Source organism: Euwallacea similis, chromosome 2 (assembly GCF_039881205.1).
Source record: "Euwallacea similis isolate ESF13 chromosome 2, ESF131.1, whole genome shotgun sequence".
Classification (NCBI taxonomy): domain Eukaryota; kingdom Metazoa; phylum Arthropoda; class Insecta; order Coleoptera; family Curculionidae; genus Euwallacea; species Euwallacea similis.
This window is the reverse complement of record NC_089610.1, coordinates 5,395,723-5,409,255: the sequence shown is the minus strand read 5'-3', so window position 1 is coordinate 5,409,255 and position 13,533 is coordinate 5,395,723. Positions and strand designations below refer to the sequence as shown.

General features: G+C 39.7%; 1 protein-coding gene across 1 annotated transcript in view; it reads right to left on the bottom strand.

The window, feature by feature from the left end:
* dlp (dally-like) overlaps nucleotides 1-13,533 on the bottom strand; it is a 33,699-nt gene that overhangs the window by 5,565 nt on the left and 14,601 nt on the right. Inside the window, exon 2 of the mRNA XM_066402164.1 lies at nucleotides 540-686. Coding sequence (XP_066258261.1) covers nucleotides 540-686 — 147 coding nt within the window. The remainder of the gene's footprint in view (nucleotides 1-539; nucleotides 687-13,533) is intronic.

Sequence of the window (13,533 nt, the reverse complement as noted above, 5' to 3'; positions counted from 1 at the left end):
GTTAGTTATGACAGCAATGATATTTCCAATATATGCCATCGCTATTTTCACAACGTTCCTTCACTGAAAACCATAGATGCCCGGACCTCAATTTGGCAAAACGCTCGATTCTCATAGCAGATATCCCTTCGTGAAGGGTTTTTAAGTTTTTATAAGATTAAGATGGAAACTTGATCCACTGCACCAAGTGGCAACGTTGCCTGATGAAACAACTGATTCAACCATGTGAAACTGAGGCCGCCGTTACATATAGCGGAAATGTCAAACACATAATGCTCTTTTTGACATGATAATAAAAGCCGAACGCAGCGTTGCCATTTCTCGATCTTTTTATTGCGCAACCTGGGCTTACTAACATTGATTCCAACAAGCCGTTTGATTTTTCTTCGTGTTTTTGAATAAGGCCTCTGCTTATTGTGAAGTTTCGAGGTGAATTATAAGTAAAAACTTGCTTAAGTCAAGGTGAGGTTTAAACTCTAGGGTCATGCTTACTTAGTAAGCTATCTGGGGTAGGTTCACCAAATAATTGAAGTACTTACCATCAAATTTCTTCGCTCTGGTTTCTATTATTGAGGCAACTTTGAGAACGGACTCTTTGACGAATTTTTCTAGGGAAGATTGACTGTAAATTGATAAACTAGTTTCGTAGCTTTCGCTGCAACAGCTTCCTTCTCCGCATATTGGACCTGAAATCAAATAAGTGCTCTGTGAGGTCTTTTTCTGGTCTAACTAAATTCGTAAGGGTTATTTAGGGTATATAATTCTGGAACTATTGTTGGAAATGATCGCGTTTCAATATCGCGTGAATGCCGTGGGCGATAATGGCCATTTGGAAAGTACACGATTTTCAGATACAGCTGCAAAGCTGTGTGTTCGTTGCAATCATGTGCGAGCTTTCTCTACCACAAAAACCTTTTCATGTGTTCGCCTCCCCTTATTCAATAACGGAACTTCACGAATTGCCTACCAAAAGTCCCATGAAGGAAACATCCTCTCCGAACCTGCTGCAACAAGTCAGAACCTAAATGATGTTTCACTAATTCGGAATGTAAGGCATCCGATCCGTGGTACCTGAATTTTAAGAAGACCCATCTTTTTACCTGGAAGTTTACCGGCAGGGTAGCATTAAGAGCGACATCCATTCATCTTGTTTTTAATTTGAGATTAGGCGCTTTGCCTAACAATGCGAGAGGCGTGGTGATTCACACAAAACCACAAATCTTTATAAATAGTGAGATATTTCTCAACGGCTGGGAATTTCTTTAACGTCGGTTTTTTGCCACCAGCAGTAGGTGGTGCCCGATCAGAGAGAGGGTTTCGAATTTCGTATATCCACCATGCACAAAAGCTCCTTTTGCTCGAGTAGGTTTTAAGGAACCTAATAAGTGCTCTGACAATAAGACTTTTGTCAGCGAAGCGTCTGTAAACACACTGCATAATGCCGCTATTTGGCAGCGCAGTAATTCTGCCAAATATCTTTATTCTAACGGAAGTTTTCGGCTTTAAGCTTGTAAATCTTCTTGGCCCACCTGCAGCTCTGGGTAGGGGCTTTTCAAGGAAATGTTTATGGTTTATTACTGCTCAAATTAAAGGTTAAAGACCGAGATGGTATATCAGACTTCACCGTCTTATTTCACAGACCCCGAATAAGTCACCGAGCACACAATTCCGCCAATGTGCGAAAACACATTCTCGACACAAGATATCCAATTTTCGTAAATCATTTCTGATAACAGTGTGTTTTGTTTTTTAAACATCCCATTAAGCACTTGAAATTATTCATCACATCCTTTGAGTGGAGCCATTGTTCATGAAAAAAGCAGACGATGATGTCACGCACTTACCAGAATTGTGTTGCGAATATGTATTTTCTTTTGGGGTATTCGGTAAACCGTCAGAAATTAACATAAGTGGTGTTGAAATGCTCAGAGTGACTCAACCAACTTCTGCGATTTTCTTCCTCCGAGTGTCTCGAGTCATTATTCAGAGACGCAGTGCTGTAATGAAAGGTGGTTTACGACGATTTTTTTTCTTTTGAGCGATGGTTTTGTGAAATTAATTGGACAAAATCAATTAAATCGATTAATTACTATGAGTAAATTAAATTAAAACATTTTTAAAAACAAACAAAAAAATAAAGTAGCAGAAGTCTGTGAAGAAATTCACAGATGAGAATTGATGGAATATGCATGATACAAATATAGTCGGGGAACACAAGAGAAAAGAAACAGAGGATGGTTGAGAAACAGAAGATATGGTTGAAGTAAATGAAAATAAGAGTTTCAATTGACACGCAATTACAGTTGTTTTATTCCATATATTCATAATGTACCAGTAACTTATTAACTTTAACCTTAAACTAATTGGGCCTCCCCTCTTAATGGAATCCCAAACAAAGTGCATGTTTCCCAAACACGAGCTCCTCGCTAATTATAAAATACGCTCTTAACTGCTAAGTAATTAGGAACATCCAGAATCTAACGATATTCAAATAAATTTACCTAATAAAATTACGAGGGTCTCTGGTCTTTACAGGGCGTTTTATTCACGCTTATTCACGCCTCTGTCGTTATCCAGGATGTTTCGCTTTCCCTTGGAAGGGCTTCAGAAGACAAATCGAGATATTCTTTAGGAAAAAAAAAACAACAAAAAACTTACCTTAAAACTTATCCGCAAAAATTGGAGAAAGGAAGAAAAGCCCAGGTAGCTGCTGTCGATAAACTACACAAAGTGCGAAATTTCCCCTGTTTTTCTTTCCGCTCATTACCCCTACTCAGAGGGGCTTTCTAGAGGGACAAAGGCATGTTATTTTTTTATACAGGCTGCGAAGCGATAGTCTGGGATTTAGATGTTTTAAAGCCTCCGCTGTAAAAGTCCTAAAAAACGAGGCGTTCACCAATTTTTACAATGCCAATTGTAACTGTAAAAGTACACAGGGTGTCTGATTGCGCCCTGAAAGCCGCCCTTAATTAAGATGGTTCTCTTTTATCGCATCTTTATCTTTCCCGGCCCTATTCATGCAGGTCCAAGGCCCGGGTTCAGGGCGATACTCTTGTGTTTTGGTTCGTTTGTCGGCAATTTTTACAGGTAGAAAACTGTCGCGTTCGATTTCCGAAATGTTTTACGGCCAGTTGCTGGTCAAAACGTTTACAGAACAAATTGTTGATTATTCCTTGATTTAGGAGATTTCTTATGGCGCCCCTGCCACATTCCACGTTCTGTTTTTTTTTGTGCTTTTGTATGCACTTTCAGTTGAGTCAGTTAAGATGTCTCTTTGAGCTCACTTCAGTTGCGCACAAATTTTCCTTGAAATTTAATCGTAATTTATCGAGTAGAGGAGTTTACGTTATTTCTTGGAATCTAAATAAATTTGAAGGAGAACTTAGAGAGAAAATCTCAGCGGAGTCAGATAACGTATTCATGAATGTAAATATTTTTACTAAAAAAAATTCATAGTAAACAGACGGGGTTCTTTGCATACGGCGAAGTAGAAAGATTTAGCACTTGCTTCGCTGGAAACTACATCTGGACTTTATATCTGACTGGCCGTTTGTAAATCGAGCCAGCCTTTGGATTTTGAAAAACATTCATACACCAAAACACCACAAACGTCTTTGGTATGTTTCTGGCTGGTGCGCTTGACTTTTTCTTACTTGCCGAGCCCTAATTTCGGTCTCTATTGGTATTTCTGCCTTTCGCGTTGGGCAAAGCAAACTCGAGGCCTGCGTTGAAGTAGGTTATTAACGTACTTACTTCACCAGTCTGTTCTCATTCATTTTTACTCGTTTTTCTAGCATAAGTGAACACGAACTTGTTCATGATAATCGCCGTATTCGAGGCACTTGGGATCTTCTGCGTTAAAGGACAGAGTCTCGGGACAACAAGTAAGCCAGTTTCTTTTGATACGTTCAGAACAACTGCCCATATCTCTTCTGCATTGACTTCAGCGAGGTTCTTCGCGTCCTTTTCCCCTTCAATTTTTTATTATATTTTTTGCTGCTTTGCTTGCCCTCCGTCCAATGTTCGGCACTGCGCCAATTGTGGACTTGCTTATTTTCGCTGGAACACCCTGTACATTATTAAAACTTTCTTTAATTTTTTGTGAGCATTTAGGAAATGAACTGTGTGCATAAACATCTGAAAGATTTTTCTAATCAAATACAATTTTTCTGGGAAAATCAATAAGTTGATTAAAATTAATTGAAATCGAACGGCAGATAAAGCAAATCATAATTCTCTGAGCTGCATTCCATTAATCAACCAGAGGGAAATGTTGTTTATTATGATTAGTAAGCAATTATGCACGTATAGCAATTATTAACAGTAAATAACACATCGTTAATAATGATCGATAGAGGCCTTTTTTAGCTATTTCTCCGTTGCACGTTGTAAACAGGGTTGGGGTCAAGCCATTAAATGTTGTAATAAGGTTAATTTAGTATAGATCTGAGAACATGAAGTGACCTTTTACCCAGCCTTTTACTGCATCATGTATTACTCTGCCTTGGCAAACATACAGCCGAGAGATTAATTATTCGTCCACTTGGAACAAATGAAAAATAAATAACATAAAATCCAAACCATTTAAATTTAGTCGAGTTTTAATATACAAAATAAAAACTGTCCTTCATGTGCCACATATAGGGATTAAATATCCAACATTAACGTCACGTTTAAAAAAAACAGACATTCTTCCAAACCAATGGGTGAAAAATTATTCGTCCACTTAGCATTGCATTTTTTGTTATTTCACGGATAAGAACTCCTAAAGATAGGTTCCTGAATCATTTTCTTTGTGACTTCGAGGTCGTTTGTGGTAAATTATAAAATGAGCCGCAAATTAAGCGATGTGCCTCATGAAACGAAGACCTGATCATTAAATATTGTCAAGAAGGAAAATCTCAAAGAGACATAAGGAAAATTTTGGGGAGAAATCGTTTAACAGTTCAATACGTTATAAAAACATAAAAGAGAAGCCACACAACCAAAAACTTGCCGGGGAGGGGAGGAAAAAGTGTACAACATATCGAGAAACGGGTGAAAATAAGAAAAGTTAGTGAAAATCTGCAAACTAGTGTGACAGATATAAGCGGAAAGTGTAGCAGCCAGCAGTTTGGGTTTTATCGTAAGTTCTTGTTATTATTCCACGGACAAACAATTAATCTCCCGACTGTAATTCTCATTCGTTCGAAAATGACAATCATGAAATATTGATTTTGAAGGTATAATTTGGGTTTATAATCTTAGTAATCAGCACTTTACTCCGCTTCTATTTCCAAATCAAGTCAATGGAGATTAAGCTCCCCAATGCAAACATAACAAAACAAATAGAAAATATCATGTCTATTGAGATTACAAGCCATTTTCAGGCAGTAGACGATCATTTAGCTCGGTAATAGCAGAACAACTGCGGATTCCTGGTGTGAGTGCCGCTGACTAGCTGCAAATCAAAATATTTCATCGGGACATTGAACAACCTTAGATCGACTGAGGTTGCAGAAATTTTGAGCCGATCATAAAATTTAATTATTGCGAGCTGCAGTAATCAAAAACTGGTTTTTCTCGCTATGAACCCAGCTGTTGTCAGGGACAATCTTAATTAAAACCTAAAAGTGGACGTTTTAAGCAGTTTTTATCTTGCTTTATGGTAATCTCCTACCTACTTACAATTTTTCGTTTGCGCTTATGCAGCCACATTTTTACGATACTGATCTCTTAATTTAATTATTAGCCGTCCACCGAGGCTGTTCGAGTTGAGGTGCCTTAGAGGTTGAAATGAAGAAATTGGATTTTTTTTGTTGTATGGAAGAGGCCGAAAATAGATTTTCGGGAAATAGGAAACGAGAACAATACGTCCATTTATCTGGAAGAGGTATTTATAAAGTGGCCGGTTTTAGAACGGAATGAAAATAGTCCGGAGCTAATTATTATTGACTGTGGTTGGGACATCTTAAGCAGTGCCCAAGATTGCGGAGTTCAAAGTTCCCGCGAATACTTTCACAATTGAAGATAATTACGGTCAGTGTGTGGTGGCCACAACATGTACAGGGCGATCACTAAAAAACCCCCCAAGGAGGCGCTGAAACTCCAGAAGCACGTCTTGAATAAATTCATGTGCTATCAGTTCGATGGCTAGTGCTCTACATACTAAATGACTTCAGTGGATTATTGCTAACTAAACATGAAGCCATTAAAACCCTTTCTTTATAATTACCTATTACCCTCGGAAGCCGATGGGCAATTGTTCCTTGAACATTTATGATATATGTTCCATTTTGATAGTCAGGCAGTCCATTCAACCGAAAGATGCCCCATCTTCCTAACCACATACTTTTTGATTATTAGGATCATTTTTCAAACAAAACGCTTTCTCTCTCACAATTAGTGGGGTCCATCCGAGAACATTTACCCGCCCTAAGAATGTGATCTTCGTCTGGTTCAGCTGCAGTTCCTTCCGAAGACACAGGCAGGTGTGGTCCGCAAGAGGAGTTTTCGCGAGCGATTTTGAAACAAAAAACATAGTTTCCTCGACATCCGAGTGTATGAAAAACTTGTCCGACTGCACGCAAAGCAAGAAAGCAATTACTTTGATTTATTGAAGAATCTCGGGCCAATAGAATGTGCTTGAAAGGGACGGGGCTGCTAGAGGTCTCTATTAACAGCAGTCGGTGACTCACAAAGAGTCTAGCACAAGTAGGCCAATATTGTCATTAGGGACCTACACCGAAGAGCGACGGCTCTAGGAATACATTCGTATTAGTCAGCGATAAATCTTGGTGTATGGGAGGTTTGCCTGTAATTCTGAGTCAGTGTCCTTTCTGAAGCATGAAGATTTTGATCAGAGAAGATCGGTTAAATTGAGGCAAGTTTACGCAACTCAGATTTCAAGCATGTGCCGTTTTGAAATTTTGTAAAAATCCAATTTCTGACGTTTCACACCCGCCCCTGACTTTTTGCCGCCACGTATCACAAATCTTTAGTTAAGTTGGGGCTCTATGCAAATTTGCTGTGCGGTCATCGTGTGACTTCGGAGGCCCGAAGGTAAACGACGGATATTCCAGGTAATTGTCACGCCAAATCGAATTTGAAAAATGCGATTTTTACCTGTTTTCGGCAAGGCGGAATCCCGCACGACACTTATTCTGTGAAATTAACCTTCAACTCCGCACAAACTTTTCTAAATTTTTTCCACATTTTCACCCGAAACTTGATATTTCACGCGAACGAAAGGGGAGGAAACGCGGAGACGCCATTAATACTGACAACCGAAGCGTTATTATTTTGTTTCCAAAGCCTTCTTGTGTACTGTTTGTTTTAAAGAGCAAATATTCTCAGTAAGTTTTCTTGTTGAAACGTTGTCCCTAAAAAAATCGAAGAAAAAGTAAGTAAACCGCCTGAAAAGCGTAGAAAATACTCCGGTGTTCCAAGCAATAAGCCTAAATCCGCCCAAAATCACTATGAAAAAAGTCAGCAGAAGAAGTGCGAGTGAGCCAGTCTCAAGGTTGGTACCTTCTTAGGTAGGTACCGAAATCGGCATATTCCGTTTCAAGTGATGCTTAACTTAGATGCCTTCCTGCCCCTAACGCAAGGACTTTAGGTCTCACCTTGCTAAAGCCCCCGATGAACAAATTCAAACTGGTCGTTACACCTCCAAACGGTCACACCTCACGGTCAGCTTTGCCCTAATTGACACCTGGAGTATAACTTTCAAAATATACGAGCTCAAAGCTCCACCGTGTGTTGTGGCAGTAAAATTAATAAGCGGCCGGTGTAACCTCGTTGTAAACCCGATCCGTGAGAGAGTTCTTGGACCGTTCGTTCGCAGGAATTCCTCCGACTTACGGGTCCGGTTCCCCTTCATATTTAAATCTATCACTTAACAGGGCATATTCTGCAAGAATGTTCCAGCCATCTGCTCATTGGGGGGCATAAGAACCGCTAAATCAGCAGCAACCCGAAGAATGTGGGCAACTTTTAAGGCAAGGACAAGAGCCTGTCGAAGTTAAGACGAAGACCGGTCACCGGAGAGTCGCGTAGGAGGTTAAGCGGTCCAAAAATGCCTGCCGATTCGATTTTATCGCAGATGAACCGATATCGATATATAAAAATAATGCAGACGCAGGTCGAAGAAAGAGTTATCGCCAAGGTGCATGGAATGCGGACCTTCATCTGGTCTTGGCTGGACAAGAGCAGCCACAGCCGACCATTGCTACAAGAGATAAAAGAGGAGCATGGTGATTTTGAGGCCAGTTTTTTTACCCTCTAGCACTCAATGCGCCACTGTTTCTGGGACACCCTGTATAATAAAACCATAAATTATCTAAAGCAGGAAGTCAAATAAAAATTAATAATAGTTATAGATCGACAAAGATAGACGATACCGTTGTATTGACCCTAGGCCTCAGCTTATTTAAACAACTAGATAGGATGCCATTTGTTTACTTTGTTGTTACGGTTAAACAACAAATTGGTTTATTAATTATGGTTTAAAAAACGCTTAGACGATTATTAATATCGCCGTAATTGACCGCACGTATCTCAGCTCACGTCTTTACTTTATTATGGTAGTGTAATTACTATACTTTTATCATTTAATGCTCACTAATAAATTATACAGACGGATCAACATGTCGAGTTAATTATCTTGTGTGTTGAGCTAATGTAACGTAATTGCCATTTTTAAGCTTTGGAGGCTTCGGAGTAATGTTGTTCTTGATAGATCCAGGCATGTAGGATGCAAAATCCAACTGAGAAGTTGAGTCGAGAGCTTTTTGAGAATGCTGGAGAAAGGTTCTCACGACTCGATTAGCTCAGAGGGAATAGAGCAATTTTAAACAAATTTAATCGTTCACGAAGCTCTCGAACTATCAGAATTCACACATTTCATTTAAAAATTTTTTTATAACTTTCGACGTCCTCTAAAAGTGGCAAAATGGCGAATGCGCCACATGGAACGTTAACAATTTGTGTATGGAGGAGCTTAAAAATAATTGAAATGTCGTTGTTTTTCATGTCTAACCACGAAAATTATATGAATATGAACGGTTTATTTTTATTATTTTGGCAATAACACATTTACCAGTGAATTTCTTGTGCGTCTTTACTGCGAACAATTTAGCACAGTACAAAAAAAAACTTCCAACTACGCAAGCTAAGAGGAGCAGAAATTTTTCGCGTTTCTACATCAAAAATTCTTCAATCGTAAAAAGAGAACCAAGAAAGAGCCTCGTAAAACAACAGCAAGTAATGTTCACAAGTCGCACGGTTCGTCCTGTTTTGATGTCTGTCGGGTTCCCATTCATGAAATATTCGTGCTTTTTACTTGGGAGGTTCAAAAGTAAATACAAACGAACCGAGAGTAGTCGCAAACCACTCAGTGGTTGCTCGTCCCAAACCATAAACAATCGATTGATTTGGGCTTCACGGTGTGGTGATGACAAATTAATTACCAAATTTATTATCGGTTGGAAAAAAATGTACGAGTTGTGGTGCGACGCCTCAGGTTCTTCGGGAAAAATTGCCTAAGAGGAACAAATTCAGTTGAATGAAAAATCGGAACGTTTTCAGACAAAATCACCTAAACCCGAATTTCAGTAGATCTTACTAGAACCTTAAAAGGCTTAAGGGATTTACCCACTATAAAGATTTAAACTGCGCATAACATGTAAATTTAAGCATACCTAAGCTCAGGTGAAAATTCAGTAGCCAAAGTTTGTAAAGATCCTTTATCGAAGATCTGATATTTATATAGAGACTGTGGATAAACAGAATCGTTGTGTAAAAAACTCTCGTCGCATTACCAACATGTCGTCGATATGATCGATAACGTCTTCTAATCTTTGATAAAAATGTAGCTTCTGATTCATCTAAGCCGCATGTTCGGTAGAGAAGTAAAATGGTTTTAAATCACCTTCATTTGTTTTAGACTTTTAACTTTCCGACGACCAGGACAGGATTAGGACACAGCTGTAATAAGTTTGTATAAAAATTCATGTATGAAACAACTTTCAACTTGAAATGTAAAAAATCCGATAGATCTAAAGCTTCGCGAACGATTTAAATTTCAAAGGTGCCTTCGCCATTTTGTCATGTGCAGTAGCAAGCTTCGCCATTTTCAGTGATATTGACAAAAATAACTTCAGCGCTCCCCTAGTGGCTTTATTGGCCGGCCCAATCGGTTGACCTAGATTGACCACTAATGGAAAAACCACCTGAAAGTCCCACCTCCACCCTCGGCTATAACTACCCAGCTGGAGGTTTCCGAAAACTGGCCCGATGACCTATAGATTGACCAATAACCCAAAAAATTACCTTTTTATGACGCACTACATACTTGATAAGTTAAAAACCGGAGCCTGCGATAAGAGTTTTATGGCCCAAATTAAAATTCAACCCATGTGTCCATGTTTTCGGTGTGTTTTATGGGTTCCCTGGTCGGAATTTTAAATACAGTCGTATTTAGAATATTAGCCCAAGTGTGATGTCAGCACTGTCAACTGCTCACAGTCGCTGATTGATGCTGTCGCCGTTATATCACTAGATGTGAGGAAATTCTTAAGTAATTAGATAACAGTGTTAGATCTCTTTCATCAACTTTGTCACTGTCAAGCATCCAGTGGTTTTATCAAAAAGAATAATCTTTCGAAGTTAATCACTCTCACCCCTGTCAACATGAATTAAGGCACTTCCTCTTCGATTCTTGACCTGCTATTATGGGAACCGTCCCGCTGTGGTGTGGTGTGGTGTGGTATGCCACACCATTCAGTACCACATCTGAATAGACAAACACATTTCTATTTACCTGACTGGTGAAGTTGATTCTACTAATTTATATTTACGAAGAACACACAGGGAGAACCAGTTCTCTGTTTTCCTAAGTCCGTGATGGTGCATGCTCCTGCTTCTGTGACCAAATGAAGAAGCATTGATTGGTATTTTAAAAACCGAACCGGTTCAAATGACGTGCCTTAAATGCCTTCTACTCTCAGGCTGAATTCATCATTGACTTACTTTAGCTTATTCTAAATTCTGTTTGTAATATGTGACACATTGAACAATCGTTACGTGCGCTTTATGGAAGTTTTATGGGACTAAACGGCGGCTTCATATGAATTTAAATTAAAAGCAATAGATACAGAATTTTCCGGCACGTTCACGCGACCCCTTATTGCCTCAGCAGAGCTAAAACTTGCTGAATGATGCGCGATCCTTCAAATACACTCGTTCCGAATCTCAATTTTCAAACAGTTACGCAATAGCTGTTGAACTGTTGACGCTGCTGAATGCGGCCCATCCAATATTATTCGCAATAATGAAACCATTCAATACGGAGTAGGTAGCATCCACTGCAAATGATCTGCACCCACTTTATTACCATATGGGCGGATGGTACAAATGCTTATATCGTTTGAGAGTGTTCTGTAACTTAAGCCGCATCCCTGTCTCTTCGCCGGCCATTCTTCGGCAGTACCGCGGGCATTCAAAGGTTCATAGCGCCATTCAGGTATAAGTTGTCTGGAGTGGTTGACCGGTACCATCGACTGTGACCGGGTATCGTGGGAGAGAATGCATCGCGAAGGCATCCCAGGTATGCCAATGTTTTAGCGCTACCTAATTAGTTGTTGCCGGTCTACCATGCCTGCACAGTGGTGGTTCTTTTTCTTTTGGGTTGGTTCCAGTTGCTTGGGGACCATCGAAGGTTACTTTCCTTGGCTGCACCGTGAAATGGGTCATTGCGGGAATGCGGCCTCGCGAGCGCATTAGTTCACTCTCGATAGCGCGAGGATTTCGAAGGCAGAATAAGCAGGAGCCTCATGAAAAAATGCCAATTTGCGAACGTCCCATCGTGCATCATGCACTTGGCAGGAACCTAGCAGGTCGCGAATATGAAAATCTAGTAAAAGCGGAAAAAAGATGAAATAAGAGAATTCTGTGCGGCCTGTTTTATTTGGTTTTCTCAGTAAGTTAAAACACCTGCAACTGTTAAAGTACCTCGAAGAGTACTTTATGCATTCGCAATCCATTTAAGAGCGGGTAAATGCTTTGGGAATGGTCTCAGTAGTTAAAGTCACACGTAACACGGTTCTAGGGGTTCAGTTAATCGAAAAAAAAAACGACTATTTCCTCCCAGTACTACTTTGACACCCTGTAGAAAGACATCTTTTGTATGAGGCAATTTAACGGAATCGCTCTGTTTTTTCCTGTCCCACACTCAACACTCCATTCCTTCTGGGACCCCCTGTATATGGCCAACACGCAGGGCCTTGGAGCAAGAACTACCAGAGACAGTACTCACTTTAGAGTGTCTGCAAAGAGCTGAAGAATTGCCTTACTACTCTTTACACACGACTACATTACACAGTTGGTGTAGTGGATGATGACCTATTTCCTGCGTTATTATTTCCGAAGTGCAGTGCATGATGACCTATTTTCTCTTTCTAGGTCATTATGCACTACATCAAGCGACTTCCGTATAAGCTATAAACGAATAAAAACATAACAGTTAGTACCAGTTCTCGGCTCCATTGAGAAAAAGCTGCGATACAAAGGGGCCTTAAAGTCTCTAGTTGAAACATAAACGTAAAACACTATTTATGATATGCCTCGTGCGTTACATAATCGAATCGTTATCGACGAGTGATCGTCTACACTTGAATCGCACCAACTTTCAGTCACGTTCATTTTTTGCCGACTCTCCTGCTGAAATTATGGTACTTATTGTATTTTATGATCTCTTTGCAAAACGACTGACAGGTTAGCAATGGTTTTTGCTCCGGTCGTGAATGAGTACGACTTAATGGACGATTTCGGATTTGATTGATGCCTGTAGGACGAAGCTTCTTAAACGTACGAGATGACGAAAATTGTCATGGGCTTGGCCGGGTCACACGCCTCCTACAGAAGACAACATGATAACTGCCTTACCCTGTACTATTAAAGACACAATAAAGCTCGACAAATGCGCTTTATGGACCGTGTGCCGTACAAAGATCTTATCTGAAAAGCAAGTTTAATTCCGACTTCTCAACCTTTCGTAATTTAATCTTCCCTCGCAGAGCATTCTTAGCTTTCATTACGTGGCGTTAGATGTCAAAAATCTCTTTTTTTAAACTAGAGAATAATGATTTGTTTCCCTCTTATCTCTCTTCGAAGACAGTAATTCCGGCTAATTGGAAATAAATTGGAAATCTGAGCTCATCGGTTCAAACTTCCAAAGTTACAATAAGATTAAGGCCCACTAAGTAATAGTTATTTACCTCACATGTCTGCTAAATGGCGTGTTACATACGAGTCCTTAACGGGCAACACGCCGCCAAGAATATGCGACTGTGTACACACCTACTGGATCGTATATTAACTAACTTCATACTGCCGATTCATTCACAACTAATAACAACGTCAATACATGTGTATATTTTTTAATTTAAAAAAAAACTAAAGTTGATGATGGCTTAAAGCCGAAACGTCGGCAAAAATTCTGCCACCGCCATTTTGTCACTGGCAAGCAATGGTGCTGAAATGACAACTGATTGC